At 39.1% G+C, this 20,373-nt stretch overlaps 1 protein-coding gene across 13 annotated transcripts in view; it reads right to left on the reverse strand.

Annotated features, from left to right (window-relative positions):
- HDAC8 (histone deacetylase 8) overlaps positions 1-20,373 on the reverse strand; it is a 307,901-nt gene that overhangs the window by 194,948 nt on the left and 92,580 nt on the right. For 12 of the 13 annotated variants that reach the window (XR_010319804.1, XR_010319803.1, XR_010319805.1 and 9 more), the window contains exons 5-7: positions 12,275-12,387; positions 8,026-8,103; positions 7,100-7,208 (exon numbers count right to left, since the gene is read on the reverse strand). Coding sequence is in view for 10 of the 13 variants with exons in the window: in XM_003412724.4 (XP_003412772.1) it covers positions 7,100-7,208; positions 8,026-8,103; positions 12,275-12,387 (300 nt within the window). In the remaining 3 variants the exon portion in view is untranslated. Of the gene's footprint in view, positions 1-1,605; positions 6,112-7,099; positions 7,209-8,025; positions 8,104-12,274; positions 12,388-20,373 lie in introns of those variants that run through there. The other variant, XM_010592715.3, reaches the window with a different exon arrangement.

Below are 20,373 nucleotides of genomic sequence, written 5' to 3' on the forward strand. Positions count from 1 at the left end.
AGCACCATTTGTTAAAGGGACGATCTTTTCCCCAATTAATGGATTTTGGGCCTTTGTCAAATATGAGCTGCTCATAGGTGGATGAATTTACAACTGGATTCTCAAATCTGTTCCATTGGTCTATGTATCTGTGGTTGTACCAGTATCAGGCTGTTTTGACTACTGTTAACGGTAAAATAGGTTCTAAATTAGGTAGTGTGAGGCCTCCCGCTTTGTTCTTCTTTCTCAGTATTGCTTTACTTATTCAGGGCCTCTTCCCTTTCCATATGAAGTTGGTGATTTGCTTCTCCATCTCATTAAAAAAAAGGCATTGGAATTTGGGTCAGGATTGCATTGTATCTGTACATTGCTTTGGGTAGAATAGACATTTTCACAATGTTGAGTCTTCCTATCCATGAGCAAGATATGTTTTTCCACTTATGTGGGTCTCTTTTGGTTTCTTGCAGTAGTGTCTTGTAGTTTTCTTTGTATAGGTATTTTATTTTATTTGTCTCTGGTTAAATGTATTCCGAAGTATTTTATCTTCTTGGGGGCTATTGTAAACGGTATTGATGTGGTGATTTCCTTTTCAACATTCTCTTTGCTGGTGTAGAGGAATCCAACTGATTTTTGTATGTTTATCTTGTATCCTGATACTTTGCTGAACTCTTCTATTAGCTCCAGTAGTTTTCTTGTAGGTTTTTCAGGGTTTCCTGTGTATAAGATCATGTCATCTGCAAATAGAGATACTTTTACTACTACCTTACGAATTTTGGTTGCCCTTTATTTCTTTTTCAAGCCCAAATTCTCTGGCTAGGAACTCCAGCACAATGTTGAATAAGAGTGGTGATAAAGGGCATCCTTGTCTTGTCCCCATTCTCTAGAGGAATGCTCTCTCTCAGACTCTCCATTTAGGATGATGTTGTCTGTTGGCTTTGTATAAATGCCCTTTATTATGTTGAGGAATTTTCCTTCTATTCTTATTTTGCTGAGAGCTTTTTAACACAAATGGGTGTTGGGCTTTTTCAAGTGCCTTTTCTGCATCAATTGATAAGGTCATGTAGTTCTTGTCTTTTGTTTTATTTATGTGATGGATTACATTTATTGTTTTTCTAATGCTGAACCATCCTTGCATACCTGGTATGCATCCAACTCGGTCACGGTGAATTATTTTTTTGATATGTTGTTGAATTCTATTGGTTAGAATTTTGTTGAGGATTTTTCCATCTAAGTTCATGAGGAATATTGGTCTCTAATTTTCTTTTTTTTTAACCTGGTTTTGGTATCAGGGTTATGCTGGCTTCATAGAATGAGTTTGGGAGTATTCCATCTTTTTCTATGCTCTGAAATACCTTTAGTAGTAGTGGTGTTAACTCTTCTCTGAAAGTTTGGTAGAGTTCTCCAGTGAAGCCGTCATGGCCAGGGCTTTTTTTTTTTTTTTGTTGGGAGTTTTTAAATTATCTTTTCAATCTCTTCTTTTGTTATGGGTTTATTTAGTTGTTCTACCTCTGTTTGTGTTAGTTTAGGTAGGTAGTGTGTTTCTAGAAATTTATCCATTTCCTCTAGGTTTTCAAATTTGTTAGAGTACAATTTTTCATAGTATTCTGTTATGATTCTTTTAATTTCAGTTTAGTCTGTTGTGATGTCGCCCATCTCATTTCTTATTCAGTTATTTGCTTCCTCTCTTGATTTTCTTTTGTTAGTTTGGCCAGTGGTTTATCGATTTTGTTGATCTTTTCAAAGAACCAGATTTTGGTCTTGTTAACTCTTTCAAATGTTTTTCTATTCTTTATTTCATTTAATTCTGCTCTAATTTTTATTATTTGCTTTCTTCTGGTGCCCAAGGGCTCCTTTTGCTGTTCTCTTTCTCTTTGTTCGAGTTGTAGGATTATTGTTTTGATTTTGGCCCTTTCTTCTTTTTGGATGTGTGCACTTATTGCTATAAAGTGACCTCTGAGCACTGCTTTTGCTGTGTCCCAAAGATTCTGATAGGATGTGTTTTCATTCTCATTTGATTCTATGAATTTCTTTATTCCGTCCTTAATTTCTTCTTTAACTCAACAGTTTTTCAGCAAGGCGTTGTTCAGTTTCCATGTGTTTGATTTTAAATCTTTGCTTTTTCTGCTATCGATTTCTACTTTTATGGCTTTATGGTCAGAAGATGTGCTTTGTAATATTTTGATGTTTTCGATTCTGTTAAGGCTTGCTTTATGGCCTGATACATGGTCTATTTTGGAGAACATTTCATGTGTGTTGGAAAAGAAAGTATACTTGGGTGCTGTTGGGTGGAATGTTCTTTACATGTCTATGAGGTCAAGTTGGTTGATTGTGGCATTTAGGACGTCCATGTCTTTACTGATAAGCTTCTTTCTGGATGTTCTGTCCTTCACCAAAAATGGTGTGTTGAAGTCTCCTATTATTATTGTGGAGCTGCCTATCTCCCTTTTCAATGCTTTTAGAGTTTGTTCTATGTATTTTGGAGCCCTGTCGTTGGGTTGTAAATATTTATTATGGTTATGTCCTCCTGGTGTATTGACCCTTTAATCATTATATAGCACCTTCCTTAGCATTTGTAGATTTTAATATCTATTTTGGCAGAAATTAATATTGCCTCTCCTGTTCTTTTTTGATTGTTGTTTGCTTGATATATTTTTTCCAGCCTTAGAGTTTTACTTTGTTTGTGTCCTTAAGACTAATGTGTGTCTTTTGTAGGCACCATATAACAGATTTTTTTTTATCCGTTCCGCCACTCTCTGTCTCTTTATTGACGCATTTAGTCCATTTACATTCAGCATAATTATTGATAGGTATGAGTTTAATGCTGTCATTTTGGTGTCTTTTTTTTTTGTGTGTTGTTGACAGTTTCTTTGTTGGACTTAATTTTCTGTGGTGAGTCGTTTATTTTATTTTCCTCTTTTTCATCGTTGATTTTGTATTTGCTGGGTCTTTATGTTTTTCTTGTGTTTTATTTTGATGTGTAGGATTGTTATTTTCCTTTGTGGTTATGTTAATATTTTCCCCTATTTTTCTAAGTTTAAACCAATGTTTTATTTCTTTATATTGCCTTGACTTCCTCTGCATATGAAAGATCTGTGACTACATTTTCAGTCCCTCTTTTTTGTTTTAATGTCATCTTTTACATAATGATGTCTCTGTTTCCCTGTTTTGAGCGTTGTAGTTCTGATTTATTTTGCTGTTTCCCTATCTGGGTTGATATCTGGTTGCTCTGTATTGTGTTCTAGTCTTGGGTTGTTATCCGATGTTATTGATTTTCTAACTGGAAGACTCCCTTTGGTGTTTCTTGTAATTTTGGTTTGGGTTTTGGAAATTCCCTAAACCTCTGTTTATCCTGAAATGTCCGAATTTTGCCATCATATTTGAGAGACAGTTTTGCTGGATATATAATTCTTGGCTGGCAATTTTTTTCCTTCAAAGCTTTGTATATGTCATCCCATTCCCTTCCTGCCTGCATGGTTTCTGCTGAGTAGTCTGAGCTTAGTCTTAGTCTCTCCTTTGTAGGTGACTTTTCATTTATCCTTAGCTGCTCTTAAAATTCTCTCTTCATCTTTGGTTTTGGCAAGTTTGATTATGTCTTGGTGACTTTCTTCAGGGATCTACCTTGTGTGGGGTTCGATGAGCATCTTGGATATATGTCTTCTCATCTTTCATGATATCAGGGAAGTTTTCTGCCAACAAATCTTCAACAATTCTCTCTGTATTTTCTGTTATTCCCCTTCCCCCGCCCTGTTCTTGTACTCCAATCACTCGTAGGTTATTCCTCTTGATAGAGTCCCACATAATTCTTAGGGCTTCTTCCTTTTATAAAATTCTTTTATCTGCTTTTTCCTCAAATATGTTGGTGTCAATCTTTATCTTCAATCTCACTAATTCTGACTTTCCATTACCTCAGTTCTGCACCTATGACTTTCTAATTCTGAAATTTTATTGTCAATCTTCTGGATTTCTGTTTGCTGTCTCTCTGTGGATTCTTGCAGCTTATTAAATTTGTCATTATGCTCTTCTCTAATCTTCTTAACTTCCTTTATTCCCTTGTCTGTTGCTGCTTGGCTTGTTCTGCCTTTTGCCTGATCTCGTGAAGATTTCTGTATACTAATCTTTTGTATTCTATCTCTGTTAATTTCAGGAAGTTATCTTCATCCAGAATATTTCTTGATTCTTTGTTTTGGGAGCTTACTGAAGCCATCATGGTCTTCCTCTGTATGTGATTTGATATTGACTGTTGTCGCCGAGCCATCAGTAAGTTATTGTATTTATTTATATTATGTTTGCTTACTGTGTCCTAGCTTCATGTTTTGTTTTGATACTCCCAAATAGGCTGCTCGAGTGAGCTAGTTTAATTGCTGGTGACTTTGAAGCTCTAATGTTCTATGACCAGGTGGTTAGAGCTGTTACTAGGTATGTGAGCCCACTTGTCTGTTTACTTTTCTTGTATGGATTCAGATCAGGTGTCCAGGTTGTCAGTCATCGAGTGTGTGGTGCAGGCTCTCACCTACAGTACTCGACAAGCAGGAGTGATTGGTATAGTCACAAGTATCTGGCTGCAGTCAGGGGTTACATGCTGAGCAAGGCAGGGGGCTGACAAGCACTCGAGTTTATGAAGAAAGTGTGTCTCTATTCCCTAGAGTATGTAGGTGGGTGACTTTTGCAGCCAGACTATGGGCACCCAGTGCTATTGGCTGTTAGGACTGGGAGGAACCCCTTTCTCAGGTGGCTAGGTGGCATGGTTGAAGCCTCCAGTCCTCAGGCCCGATGTGGGTGGGTGAGGACCCTGCTGAATAGGCAGTGTCAAATGTCACAAACCTGCCTCTCAACCATATAGCTGAAAGAGTTGAAGTTAGACTTCAGGTATATACCCTGTTGTACTGTGCTAATGAGGGCCTACACTGTTGAAATGGGCCCACACAGGTCTATGCAGGGGTGAAAGGTATTCAAAATCTGTGGACCCATTATGCACATGCCTAGGCAAAGGACCTGTTTCTGCCCTGAGTTCCTGGCTTAGGGGAGCCGGAAGATTATTTTTATCTTGTTTGTTAATTTGTTCCCTTTTCAAGGCCAGGGAATGGCTCAGGGTGTGTGATGAGACCTAATTCTGGCCCAGGGGATGTGCAGAGTGCAGAGTGGCAAGGGAGCAGGTAAGTGGGAGATATGTTTTTCCCAAAGGGGTATTTTTTGATCCATGTGGTAGGTTAGAAACACGTACTTATCTTTTGCTGATTGAGCGCTGGTTTTCACTGATTCTGGAGGCGTGAGTAGGCTCTTCACCATTCGGTCTCTCCTGATGTGGAAAACACATCCTGAACACCACCGTTTGACTCACTGCACTTGTGTCAGTGGATCCGGCCTTTGGGGTGTTGGTTCCTGCTGGGTCAGGTCTGGCAACTCTTTGCTGCTTCTGAACTGTCTCTCCCTCCCCCTGCTGCTCAGTCTGATTTCTCAACTTTGCCTTTGATGTTTAGGGCTCCAGGTTGTCACACATAATTGATTCACTTGTTTTTTGGGGTCTTTGTTGTAAGAGGGACCACAGGAAGTGTCTGACTACTCCGCCATCTTTGCCCCGCCTCCTGGCTCTTCTTTCTTGATGATAGTGAGGTTTCTCCTTTCTGCCTCTGGAATGGCTCATTTTAAGCCTAGCAGAATGGCAAAACTGACCAATCCCCTTGATAGGGTTCCATGCACTATATTTGCATTTTTAGCAAGCTGTTCAGTCCCCTTGGTGGGCCATAAGCAACTTATTTGCATAGTCCCACCCAATCATTGTGTGGGAGTTATAAGACCATGTGAGGCTAAAAGGGCCATATTAAGTAATTCACTGTACCGCAGGAGCAAAGAAGAACAACTAAAACCATCAATGGCAGGCTCCAAAAATACTTTTTGTCTGAAAATACAGAGGTAATCAGGAGATATGGTCAAAATCTCTAAAATTATTCAGAGGCTAGTGCTGCTGAATGATGACTTGGTTTATCAAATCTTTTGAGCTAAGAGTACCTCTGAAGCACAAAGTTTTTATTTTTTTAATCATTCTACTTTGTTTATACAACTTCCAATGATGAAGGCCAGTGCAGGCTCCTTTGGGAAGTCCCTGTTTCCACCAGAGGTTGGGAGAAATCTGAGCTGAGTGGAGGAAAGATCAAAAGCATTTCAGTTTCCCATTGTTGTTGTTGTTGTATGCCGTCTAGTCAATCCTGATTCATAGTGACCCTATGTGGCAGTTTTACTCGTAGGGTTACTATGAGTCAATCCCCCATTAAGAAAACCAAACCCACTGCTGTTGAGTCAATTATGACTCGTAGTGACCCTATAGAACAGAGTAGAACTGCCCCATAGGGTTTGCATGGCTGTGATCTTTACGGAAGCAGAAACCACTGTGCCACCAGGGCTCCTTCAATCCCCATTACTTACCTTAAAAAATGTTGACATGCTGAATTCTAGTCAGGCGCTCTTTCTCTGTTGCCATTGTCAGCAGTGAATTTGTGCCTGACCAATCTCAATTTTTATAAATATGAGTTTAGCCCCACCATTCCATAGGGCTTTTCAGCCCTGATGGTCTAAACTTTGGCACCAATCTGTCTGCCTACAAGTGGCTGTAATTAAATCCTTAACATAGTTTAAAAAGAATAAATTTCTAACTCCAATTTTAATACAATGGACAGAACTTAAGAATGTATAATAAAGAACTGTAGTCAACTCTCTAATATTCACACCAGTGGAGGGAAGTACAGATTTCAATAATGGAAAACTGAAACTTATCCTCCCAGCCTAAGGAAATCCCACAGGTAAAAGTTTCTTCAGCTAAGAAGAAGCAGACAAGGGATTCCCTGAGGGCAGCCTAGAAACTCTGTTCTTCGGATGGCCTTAATAATACTGGGTAGCAGGTAAGGTAAAACCAGGAACATGGCTGTGGTCCAACCACTTGGCGCTCCCAAACGGGATGGCTACCTGATCAAGTAAGCATAATGAGCAGTGTACAAAAGCAATGTGGGTATACAGTGGTTTTCTTTTTCCAGTTATCCCCTGAAAACAAGAATTCTGTGAGATTGGGGGCCATTTCATCCTACAGAAATGTAATCCACTTGTTATTGGCCCAGCATTACTTCCATACCTTTCACAGATGTGGTAATACTTCTCATCCTGTATGCCATCCTGAATGGGCACATTTACACTATAGTACCGTCCCTTCCCTAGGCCAACATCAGACACGTCACCTGTTCCTGTAAAACAGAGTTAAGAGAGCACTATGATCAGTTATTAAGAATGTGAAAAGTAGAAAACTTGAAGAAGGATCCTCTAATAGGAATTCAGAAGACCTAAAAGGTCAATTAGGAGAATAATCCTGAATTACTGATGGTTCCTAAGGGATTGAAATTAAGGAAAGTAATATGGAGAATTAACTGTTGTAACGGCATTGGGGGTGTGTGTGGTATAAACAATATTGGGGAAACAGGAAAATCATAAACTGAAAAACCTTGGTTTCTATCTTGCTGGGTCAAATTGACTTGTCATGCTACTTAACCAACCTGTTGCTATCGAGTTGATTCCAACTCACAGTGACCCTATAAGACAGAGTAGAACTGCCCCATAGGGTTTTCAAGGTTGTGATCTTTATGGAAGCAGACTGACTCATGTTTGTTCTGCAGAGCAGTTGGTAGGTTTGAACTGCTGACCTTCAGTTAGCAACCAAGCACTTAACCATTGCGCCACCAGGGCTCCTTTCATGCTACTTAGGTTGACATAATATTAATATATCATTGCACTTATCAGGATATTAGGAGTTAAATGGGGTATTGGATACTATAATATGGGTAAGTGAGCTGCCTGTGACAGTCTATAAAAATCATCTGTAAAAAGAAATGATTTTACATTCCTCTTGTCATTGTCACCTCAAATAACTTGTGCTAAAATTTTGCATAGAAAAGTACCAATAAGGTATTAACAGTATGGAGCTACCCAAACATAAGATGTAAGAAATATACAGAGAATTGCTGTGCTTATTCCTTAAATGTAATATTGAATACATAGATCACTTGCCTGGGAAAAATCCTGGGGAGAATTTGTGCAAAGACACGGTCATGACTTTGGAGGTGAAACTGAAGGCATCTTCTACACCTACCAAAGAAAGAAACATCAGAAGAATCACTTCGTATATGGAACTCCTGTTTTCAACAACTGAAATTATAGAAAGCAACACTGGGAGGAAGGGAATATAAAACGGCAGCAATAATAAGGCTAACAAAGCTGAAGAATAAAAGTAACAAAAGCCTCTGTAGTTATAGGACAAGCTTAGAACTTTGGCTCTAAGTGAAGTTTTAGGGCTCCTTTGAACATTTATGGCAAACTATAACTTTTTTTTTTATTATAACTAGACTTTTCCTTTCCAAGCAATGGGATATCTGGGCTGTCTTTGCCAACCTGTTCTAAAAGGTAGGGAAGGGCTAGAGCTCAGAGCTGAGGCTTTACCAACCAGGACTGAATAGAGGAAATTGGCACCATCCTGGAAGTTTTATGTTTTGTTTTAGTGATTCTAGTTAAATATTTGTGATTTTTTTTCCAAAGAAGTACAATGTGACAACCCTTTGAAAAGCATGACCAATACAAACATTAGGTATTATATAGTGAAAACCTAATTATAAAGTGTCTGTCTATAACACAGATTTGGTTATAAATGCATGTCATGCAAAGTCTCTTGTGCCAACTTACATTTTTCTGGCTATAAAATATGGAAGGCTGAAAATAGCCTTTGCCTTGTCCAGTAATAGCAGCTTTATAACAGAGTTATAAAGCCGGGAGGAAGATAGAGGCAAAAATAATTTTCCATTTAATCACAGTCAAAAAATGAAGAGGTCTGGGATATAAAAGATGAGATTTAAAGTAACCCTTACAAGCTACTTATACCGATATACACATCGCCCACCTCCATGCCTTTTTCCTTTCAGAATCACATGTAGATGTACTATACTCAGATCATCGGTGTGTAAAATAGAAGCACTATTAGCAAGCTCAAATGAGAAATTTTCTGTGTTTACTTAATACTCTAAGCTTTCATTAGAGGTCAACAGAGACTTAAAAAAAATACTAACTGTATCTGTATATCATACGTATGTTTGAATTTCCCATGCCTTTTTAGCTTTTGCCCTAGGGAGGGAGTTAAAACCAGTTAAAGGCTCCAGGCACGAAGCACTAAGAAAAAACAAAACAAATTATAAAAAGATTTCAACTTAGAAACTAGAAGTATAAACTAGGAAAATTCATGAAAAATCCTGATTATTCACCCATCTAGAAAAGTTGTACCAATTCATACCTTGACCAATCGTGTATGAGAATTCCCATTTTCCCACACCATGACTATTGTTGGGTATTATTATTCTTGATTCCGACTCAGAGCACCCATATAGGAGAGAATAGAGCTGCCCCATAGGGTTTCCAAGGAGTGCTTGGTGGATTCGACCTGCTGACCTTTTGGTTAGCAGCCGTAGTTCTAAACCACTACACCACCAGGGTTTCCTTTTAAATCTTAGTCAATATCAAAGGCAAAAAGCACGGTCTTGTTTCAGTTTGGATTTCTCTGAGTCGTCAGAGGGTTGAGAACCTTTTCATATGTTTAGTGCTGGCACTTGCATTTCTTTCCATGGAAAGTATCATTAGGCATTATTATAAAATTGTACTTAAAAGAGGACATAGACAGATAGATTGAAGGTATGGGGGCTTGGTGGGAAAGAGGAGTTAGGAAAATGAAAGATGGTGAGGACAGGGTAGGAGTGATCAGTGAAGCCACCACACGATGCTAGTTATAGATTCATGGGAGGTTTAAAATAAACCAAATGTGTAAGGGTTTGTGGGTGGGGTAGGGGTCAGTGGAAGAGAGGTGATGAAGAGGGGAAATAAACTGAAATGAAACACACCATAAAAGCTGGCTAAAACAGGAAACTCTAAATGGTGTAGAAATAACATTGCAAATGAAAAGAACGGTTTCAGGTGAGAGCCTGATTTCATTCTTATAGGGTTCAGTGTTGTTGTTAGGTGCCATCGAGTTGATTTTTGACTCATAGAGACCCCATGTGACAGAGCAGAACTGCCCCATAGGGTTTTCTAGGCTGTAATCTTTATGAGAGCAGATCGCCAGGTCTTTTTACTGCAGAGCCACTGCGTAGGCTCAAACCGCCAGCCTTTCGATTAGCAGCCAGATACTTAACCATTGAATCACTGGGGCTTCTTATATAGTTCGAATAGAGTTGTTCTATTCTCAAGTGTGATATTAATAGTTAGAATTTCATAATCATTTAACATATTTTACTGAACCACTACCATATGCATAATGTCTGTTGAAGGCACTGCAGAGGACAGAAAGAGGTAAACAACTTGATATCTGCTCTTAGGGAACTTACAGTTTCTACGGGAGAGAAGACACAGGCATATCAAAAATTAACTAACAATATAAGACAATATATAATTAAATACCAAATCAGCAAATATAAATAATACAGGACTTGATAGAAGGGAAGGAAAACTTGGGCTGGAGTGGTCAGGGCAAATCTTCTACTGTTGGAACTTGAGTTAATGGGTAGAATTTAGAGATATAAAAAGGGAGGAGAAAACAAAACTAAGTTAGGAAAAAGTGAAATGAGATCAGGAGGTGGGAATAAGTGATATTTATCTAGGGATCATTGAACAGACTAGCCTGGAGAGTGAGTAGTAGAAGATAAGGCTGGAAAGATGAAGGAAGCGAATTTGAGGCAGGCCTTGAAAGCTAAGATAAAGAGTGTGGACTTTACCTTGAAGATCACTGTTGCTCAAAGTGTGGCCTGTGGAACAACTGGAGTGTTGCTAAATTGTAGACTCCTAGGTTCCATACCAAAGGTATTAAATATGAATAACTGGTGGGCACGGCCCAGGAATCTTTATTTTAAAGCAAGCTCCCCAGTTTTCCTGACGGCACATTCCAGTTTGAGAACCATTGCTATAGGTCAGGGGTCAGCAAACTAAATGGTCAGATAGTAAATATTTTAGGCTTTCCAAACTAACTAGGCCTCTATTGATATGAGTCAGAATCGACGGCAATAGATTTTATATATATAAAACAAACCCATTGCCATTGAGTCCTTTATGACTCATAGCAACTGTATATAATCCTTTAAAAATGTAGAAGCTATTCCTAGCTTGCTGACCATACAAAAACAAGCTGTGGGTCAATGCCTTCCCCTCCTATAGGCAATAAGCAGTCTCTGAAGGTTTTTGAGTAAGGCTATGTTTTACATTGGCCGAGTATTCAGATATCCAGTGAACATGGTTCTCAAAGCAATGTTATTTGTTGTTTTAACTCTCCCTTCTTCTCTTGGTTACCTTTTATTTTCTGCCACTGTTCCATGGTGGCATCCTCTAGGTGATGTTCCCTGGAGAGGTTTCTCCCAAAATTTCTTCCTTCTTTTTCTGTTTTGGCAGAGAATTTACCCTAACCTCAGCCATATAGTATATACTATTCCTTTCCTCTTATGCCTTGATTGTGCTAGTTTGTCTCCAAAAATCCCTGGAAACATGGAAGCAGCAATCACTAATGTTGGAGAGGGGTGGGAATACCCTAAACCAATAATTTACTGGATAAGTGTTTCTGGATCAATGGGAACACTACGTGTCATAGACAGACAGGATATATTAAAGGAACAGAATGTGGGCAACTATTATAGAAGCTTTATATTCTAGATGCAAAGTATATAGGAGGCTTGGATAAGTCCTTTCAGTGGAATCTTCTGAGAAGGGATTAATGGGGTTAATGCAAATTGTTAGAGATTTTGCTGTTATTAAAAGTTTGGGAGGATGCCCTGGGTCTGTACAGGAGAAGATATTTTAGCAATAGAATGAAAGTGGAACAGAGTCTGATCACTACAAGTTGCTATCCTTATTGTTGAAAAAGTCAGAATGTAAGTCCATCATACATCTATTTTATCTTGAGAAAGGCATAAAGGAGAAGAGAACATTGTTAGATCTAACCCCAGATTGCACTAAGAACCTACAGAAATACACTGGGTGAGGTTATTATTATTATTTTTTAAGATTTCTACTTCTTAAAATTCTCTATTGAAGAGCTTTGGTATTTAAAACAGCTTGGTCAGCAAAGCAGGAATTGCATCAGCTAGAAGAATCTATACTTACTTTAGGTTTCCCAATTAGGAAAAAATTTCAATTACAACAGGCATTTCTCTTTTCATCAGTTGCCCAGAAGCTGCTTCACTATTAAAAGCCTGCTGCCCTAGCACGGAAGCATCCTTGAAACTGAAGGGCTTACCATCTCCATGGTGCAGATCCAAATCCACATAGAGAATACGGTCAAATTTCCGTCGCAATCGTAATATTCCCAGGACAGCATCATTGAGATAACAAAAACCAGATGCTTCATCTCTGCAAGAAAACAAGTTGCTACAGCCAACAGCCAAAAGCAATTCAAGGGAATCTTTACAGCCAAGGATCTAACCCTTCAGATCTATTCTCTTACAATTCGCCCTTCTTTTAAGAAAACAAACAAACTCATTTATGAAGATTATATAGCAAACGTCCTAGAATGATCAGGGAATGAAGTGTTTTGGTAAACTAAATATTCAGGTGGATTGGTAAAATTTTCCATTCAGGTTCTCAGATTTCAAAGAATTAGAATATTTAACTATACTAACAAAACAGAACCTTTCTTTGATGATTCAGAAATCATTTCAAAGAACTGACGTGCCCTGGGGTCGTCATGGAGCCCTGTTGGCACAGTAGTTAAGGGCTCAGGCTGCTAACCAAAACATCGGCAGTTTGAATCTACTAGCTGCTCCTTGGAAAGCCTATGGGGTGGTTCTACTTTGTCCTATAAGGTTGCCATGAGTTGGAATCAATTTGATGGCAATGGGTTTGGTTTTTCTTTTTTGGTTTGGGGTCATTATGAAGAACACTAATGATCACTTTTAGACTTTATGAAAGCTAGAATGTAGAAAAAAAAAGGGGGGCCTAAAGACAATCTTGCTCAGCCAGATGTAGATGTTGGAGATTGGATTATCTCTGTACTGACCCTATGACATAACCTAGAAGTCATTTTCTGAATAAGTTTTGGCACTTGTTACTAATAAAAAAGTGTAGAATGTACAAATGCCAAACCTCCTGGGCAGTATAATGTGGTTGCCTTTCTGTAAATGTAATTATTACAGTGGAGATTGAAACAGCCTTTTCTAAAGGTATTTTGTTTCCTTCGCAAAAACTGTCTTCATTGACTTCATTGGTGTCCTTCAACTTTTTTGCTATTGGTGATATTATGTCACTTTACCCTATGGCCAGCATTAACCCGTTCTTTTATTGCAGTCTCCTTCAGCCTTTTTGATTAGATGTAAAGGAATATTCTGTATTATCAAGAATGTATTATAAATTATTTTTAAGTTCTCATCCTATATCATACTTGTTTCTTTCAAATATCTAGACCATTTTTTTGGTAAGTTCTCCCTGATATTTCACTTGAAACTGAATTCTAAGCATCATGTAAAAGGAAATCTTTGTCCAGTGCCTACATAATGAATAAACTTCTTCATGGAATCTCTTCTGTAATAATATTTCATATTCTGAACAATACCCTGGTTCACAGGCTAAATCAATGAGACAGGTACACTGGCAAGCAAGAGTTGGTAAAAATATCACTAGACACTGAATTCACTTCAGGAAAGTAAACTCAGCAAACATTGAGAAAAAGAATAGCTTGGCTGTAGGTATGGAACCAGGAAGAAACCATTTAAAGACAAACATTTGTCCATTTATGAATTCTCTGTAAATAAGAGCTAAATATGGGACATCTTTGAAAATCCTTGGATGCTATTTTTTAATTATGAAATGCCTACATTTTATAAGCCTGCTGTTGTAGCACATCAAATAAGAGTTAATCTGTTCTCCTACTGAACATCAATAGCTTTTGGCTAAGTAGAACAGAACATTAAGTCTTAGCAAAAGGAGGAGAGTGGAGAGGAGGAGGAATACAAATCAATACAAGACATACTTCCTCCCATTACAGAGCCTACAATTAAGTTAGGGAGACAGTTCATAAGTACAGAAAAAGAAAAAGAAAAAGAAAAACAAACGAACAAAAAAACCCCAACCAGAAACAACCCAAGTGCCCATCAATGGATGAATGGAAAAGTAAAATATGGAACACACATACAATGGAATACTACTCAGCGATAAAGAAAAATGAGTTCCCTAAACATCTCACAGTGTGGTAAACCTGGAGGACATTATGTTGAGTGAAATGAGTTACACACACACACACACACACACACACACACACACATTGTATGTTCTCACTTTTAGGAAATGACACGAACAGATAAATATACAGAAACTAATGTTCATTAGTGGTTATTGGTACAGGGGAGAGAATAGGTAGCAGTCACTTTTTGTTTATAGAAATGGGAAAGGTGGCACTGAATATGGGTGAAGTTTGTACAGCATGACTGATGTAACTGATGTTAATAAGCTGTACATAGGGGAAAAGGGATGAATGGGCCAATGCTACAGGTTGTGAATGGTTTTGCAACAATAACAACAACCAAAAAAATGGGGGGTCTACAGATGCTTACCTTTTTAATGACCTTTTGCTTTCTTCATGTATGAGCTTGATGTCACCCCACATACATGAAGAAAGAAACAGGTTATTAAAAGACAGAAAAGAAAAACAAACAAACAAAAAAACCAAAATGGAGTCAGAAGAGACTCTGAAACTTAAATGTAGAATAGCTAAAGGCAATGGAAGAAGTGATGAAATAAAAGAGCTAAACAGAAGATTTCAAAGGGCTCGAGAAAACAAAGTAAAGTACTATGATGAAATGAGCAAAGCCCTGGAGTTAGAAAACCAGAGGGAAGAACACATTAGACATTTCTCAAGCTGAAAGAACTGAAAAAAAAAATTCAAGCTTTGAGTTGCAATATTGAAGGATTTTATGGGCAAAAAAAGGAGGCCTGGTGGCGCTGTGGTTAAAGTGATTGACTGCTAACTGAAAGGTTGGTGGTTTGAAACCACTAGTGACTCCACAGGAGAAAGATGTGGCAGTGTGCTTCCACAGAGATTTACAGCCGTGGAAACTTTATGGGGTTGCTATGAGTTAGAATTGATGGTGCTGAAGGAAGAAGTCCAAGCTGCACTGAAGGCACTGGCAAAAAACAAGGCTCCAGGAATTGAGGGAATACCAATTGAGATGTTTCAACAAATGGATGCAATATTGGAAGTGCTCACATGTCTATGCCAAGAAATTTGGAAGACGGCTACCTGGCCAACCGACTGGAAGAGATACATATTTGTTCCCATTCCAAAGAAAGGTGATCCAACAGAATGTGGAAATTATCAAACAACATCATATGCAAGTAAAATTATGCTGAAGATAATTAAGAAATGGTTGTAGCAGTACATTGACAGGGATATGCCAGAAATTCAAGCTGGAAAGGTAGTCCAAGATGGCAGTGTAGTCAGATGCCTCATAATGTCCTTCTTACAATAAAGACCCAAGAAAACAAGTGAAACAGATATAGATAACTTTGAAACCCTGAACATCAAAGGCAAGGCTGAAGAATAGGACTGAGTGCCAATTGGAAGGAGAGACTGTACAAAAAGAGCAGACATGGAGAATTACAGATCACAGGTGCCCTGCCAGCCAAACCTGCACAGCATGGCCATATTGAGACAAAGCAAGCAGTGTACCCAGCTGAAGCCCCCATCACCTGGCAAAGCCAAGCAGAAGTGACTCTGCACCCGTGTCCAGAGCCAGGCAGGAGTGCTCCCTGCTCTGTGAAAGTTAAATGTACTCACTTCACCCACCATGCCCCCTGACCCCTGTGGCAGAGGCCTGTGGGCTTCCCCATACCCATCATTCATCCCTCCATGTGCAATTGCAGTCTGACAGCACACACCACTGCCCCACCCCCTGAGTCGGGGACCCGTGGACCAGCAGCATCCCCTCTTCTGCCCACCCAATCACACTGGGGGCCTGTGATCTGGTGGTGCCCACTTCTCTGCCCAGTCACCTGTGCCAGGAGCCCATGGACAGGCAGTGTCCCCTCTTCTGCCTACCCACCTGTGCCAGGAGCCTGTAGTTTGGCAGCACACCCTCCTCCACTCACCCACCCACCCACCCACGCCAGGGGCCTGTGAACCAGTGATGCCTGCTCCTAAGCCCAGCCATCCCAGCCAGGACCTGTAGACCAGCAGCAGTCATTCTATGCCTGGTTGCCAGTGCCAGGAGCCCAGGGACTAGCCGCACCCCCTTTCATCTGGCCAACTATGTTGGGGGGCTGAGGACCAGTGACGCCCATTCTTATGCCCAACCACCTGCACCGGGGACCTACAGACCAGTGGTGTCTCCTATTCCCTCCAGCCACCTGTGCTGGTGGCCCAAGGACTAGTGGCACACTTTCCCCTGTGTCACGCTCTAGTGGGCAGGGGCACGCCCTCCTACTAGGCACCCATGGACTAGAGGTATCCCCCTTGCCTTGCCTGCTGCTGCAAGTGGGGCCTTGTGCTCACTCTGAGCACCCCTGTGCAGCCCTGCCTGCCCAGGACTATCAGTGAGAGTTTCCATAAAACCCATCCAGTGACTGACAATGCAGGCACCCACGACTCGACCATTTGGCAACCAGCAGTGCACACACACAACACCCATCCCAGTGATCGGTGAGAATGCTCCCTCCACTTACAGCCAGTGACTGGCTGGACAGACACATTACCTACAGCTACATCCTTAGCTGCCCCGCAAGACCAGTGAACAGAGACTTGCGCTGATGCACTCAGCACTGCCCCCACCCACCTGGAGACAGGTGGTGAGAGCTCCAGTGCAACAAGACTAGCAACCAGAATAGCATGCACACCTCACGTACTTGGATATATCAAAACATCACTACCCAGCAAAAAAAAAAATACAATAAATAAATATCATAACACCTTAATATCTCAGAGACGACAGACAATATAAAATCACATAAAGAAGCAGAACAGGGTAGCTCCAGCAAGAAACCAAAATAAAGAACCAGAAAATCTTCCAGAGAAAGAAATGGTACTGGAACTACCTGATAAGGAATCCAAAAGACTAATATATAGGGTTCTCCAAGAGATCAAGAAAGATATCAACAAAAACACAGACAAAACCAAGGAAAACAGACAAAGCAATAGAAGAATTCAGGAAAACAATACAAGAACAAAATGACAAAAATAAATAGACAATTAGGAACCATACAAAAAAAAGCAACTAGAAATCCGAAAGCTTAAAAATAAAATTTCAGAAACAGACAACTCAATAGGACACAGGAGCAGAGTTGAATCAATGGAAGACAAAATCAGAGAAATAGAGGACAAATCCCTAGAAACCAATTTGTTTGAGGAAAAATCAGAAAAAAGAATGAAGAAAAATGAGGAAAGCCTAAGAATTATGCAGAACACTATCAAGAGGAAAAATTTAAGCATGATTGAAATTCCAGAACAGGAAGAGGCAAAAAACAAAAACGAATGCAAAACCAGAGAGATCTGTCTAAGATTTGCTGGCAGAAAGCTTCCCTAATATCATGAAAGACAAGAAAGTATTCATCCATGGAGCTCAATGAACCCCATGCAGGGTAGACCACCCAAAAAAACCACTAAGACGTAATCAAACCTGCCAAAACCAAAGACAAAGAGCCTGAGAGTAGCTCTGGGAAAACAAAAATCACTGACAAAGGAGAACCAATAAGACTAAGCTGTGAATACTCAGCAGAAACCATGTAGGCAAGAAAGCAATGGGATAACATACACAAAGCCTTGAAAGAAAAAAATTACCCATCAAGAATTATATATCCAGCAAAACTGTCTCTAAAATATGATGGTGAATTTTGGACAATTGAGGATAAACAGAAATTAAGGGAATTTGTAAAAAACAGACCAAACTTACAACAAATATTAAAGGAAGTCCTTTGGACAGAGAACCAACGATATAAGAAAACAACTTAAAATTAGAACACGGGACAGCATCAGCCAAATACCAACGCAGATAAAGAATTCTCAAAAATATAACAAAGCTAAAGGACTGAAAGTGGAACCAGAGATGTCAACCTGTAAATGAAGACAATGTCAAAACAATAAGGGGGAATAAATGGTGTAGTTATAGAACTTTCATATGGAGAAGAGTGAAGGCGATATCAAGAAATAAAAGACTGCTTTAAACTCATGAAGATAAATGTACATTTCAAAGTAACCACAAGGAAAGTTAACAAACATACTCATCAAAATAAAAAAGAAGAAAAACAGAAAGGCTCAGTAAGCACAAAATCAGCAATGAAACACATGAAAAGAAAATCCACAAACAAAAAGAATTCAGCACAGAAAATTAAGCAGAACAAGGAAACCATCAACATCACACACACACACAAAAAAGCACAACAAATTGTACATACTGATAATCACACTGGATGTAAATGGTTTAAAAGCATCAGTAAAGAGACAAAGAGTGGCAGAATGGATAAAAAAAAATGACCCAGCAATATGCCATGTACAAGAAATACACCTTAGACACAAACACAAAAATAAGCTAAAATTCAAAGGATGGAAAAAAATATATATCGGGCAAAAAACAGAGGGCCCCCCCCAAACAAAACAAAACAAAAAATAACCAGAATGGCAATATTAGTCTCTGATAAAATACACTTTAATGCAGAATTTACCATGAAAGCTAAGGAAGGACATTATATAATGATTAAAGGATCAGTTCACCAAGAGGACATAGCTATAATAAGTATATATGCACCCAATGACAGGGCTCCAAAATATATAAAACAAACACTAATAGCACTGACAAGAGAAATAGTTTCACAATAATAGTAGGAGACTTCAACATACCACTTTTGGTGAAGGACAGAAGAACTAAAAAGAAACTCAACAAAGATATAGAGCATCTAAATGCCACAATCAACCAACTCAACTTCATAGACATAGACAGAACACTGTACCCAACAGCAGCAAAGTATATACTCTTTGCTAATGCACATGGATCATTCTCCAGAACAGATCACATTTCAGGCCAAAAAGCAGCCTCAATAAAATCCAAAACACTGAAATAATACAAAACATTTTCTCTGATCACATGCTATGAAAGTAGAAATTAATAACAGGAAGAGCAAGGACAAAACTCAAATACATTAAAATTGAATAACATCTTGCTTAAAAACCACAGGGTGACAGAAGAAATCAAAGATAAAATAAAAAAAAATTCTCAAAATCAAACAAGAAGGAAAATACAACGTGCCAAAATCTTTAGGACACAGCAAAAGCACTGCTCAGACGTCAATTTATAGCAATAAATGTACACACCAAAAAAGAAGAAAAGACCAAAATCAAAACATTACATCTACAACTCAAAGAAAGAGAAAGAGAGCAGCAAAAGAATCCTGGAGTCACCAGAAGAAAGGAAATAATAAAGATTTGAGGAGAAATAAATGAAACAGGGAACAGAAAAATAGAAAAATTCAACAAGCCCAGAAGTTGGTTCTTTGAAAGGAACAATAAAATTGACAAACGATTGGCCAAACTGACAAAAGAAAAGCAAGAGAGGATGCAAATAACCCAAATAAGATGGGTGACACAACAACAGAAAGAACTGAAATAAAAAGGATCAAAACAAAATACTACGAAAAATCATACTCCAAGAAATCTGAAAACACAGAAACATACTACCTACCTAAACTAACACAAACTGAGGAAGAAACACTGAAAAGACCCATAAAAAAAAAGAAGAGATTGAAGAGGTAAAAAAACAAAAAATAAAACAAAACAAAAACCTCCCAACAACAACAGCAAAAAGCCCAGGCCTGGACTCTGGTCCCTTGTCAGTGATCAGCTGACCATAGGTGGATGAATTTACACCTGGGTTCTCAATTCTGTTCCATCAGTCTTTGCGTCTGTCATTGTACCAGTACAAGGTAACCAACAGCATTCTCTAATGCAATGGAAAAACTAATGACCAACTTTACATGGAAGGGAAAGAGGGTTCTGATAAGCAAAGCATTGTTGTTGTTAGGTGCTGTCGAGTTGGTTCCGACTCATAGCGACCCTAGGCACAACAGAACAAAACACTGCCCGGTTCTGAGCCATCCTTACAATCATTGTTATGCTTGAGCTCATTGTTATAGCCACTGTGTCAATCCACCTCGTTGAGGGTCTTCCTCTTTTCTGCTGACCCTGTACGTTGCCAAGCATGATGTCCTTCTCCAGGAACTAATCCCTCCTGACAACTTATCCAAAGTATGTAAGATGCAGTCTCGCCATCCTTGCCTCTAAGAAGCATTCTGGCTGTACTTCTTCTAAGAGAGATTTGTTCGTCTTTTTGGCAGTCCATGGTATATTCAATATTCTTCGCC

Source organism: Loxodonta africana, chromosome X, assembly GCF_030014295.1.
Source record: "Loxodonta africana isolate mLoxAfr1 chromosome X, mLoxAfr1.hap2, whole genome shotgun sequence".
In the NCBI taxonomy this organism is placed as follows: Eukaryota; Metazoa; Chordata; class Mammalia; order Proboscidea; family Elephantidae; genus Loxodonta; species Loxodonta africana.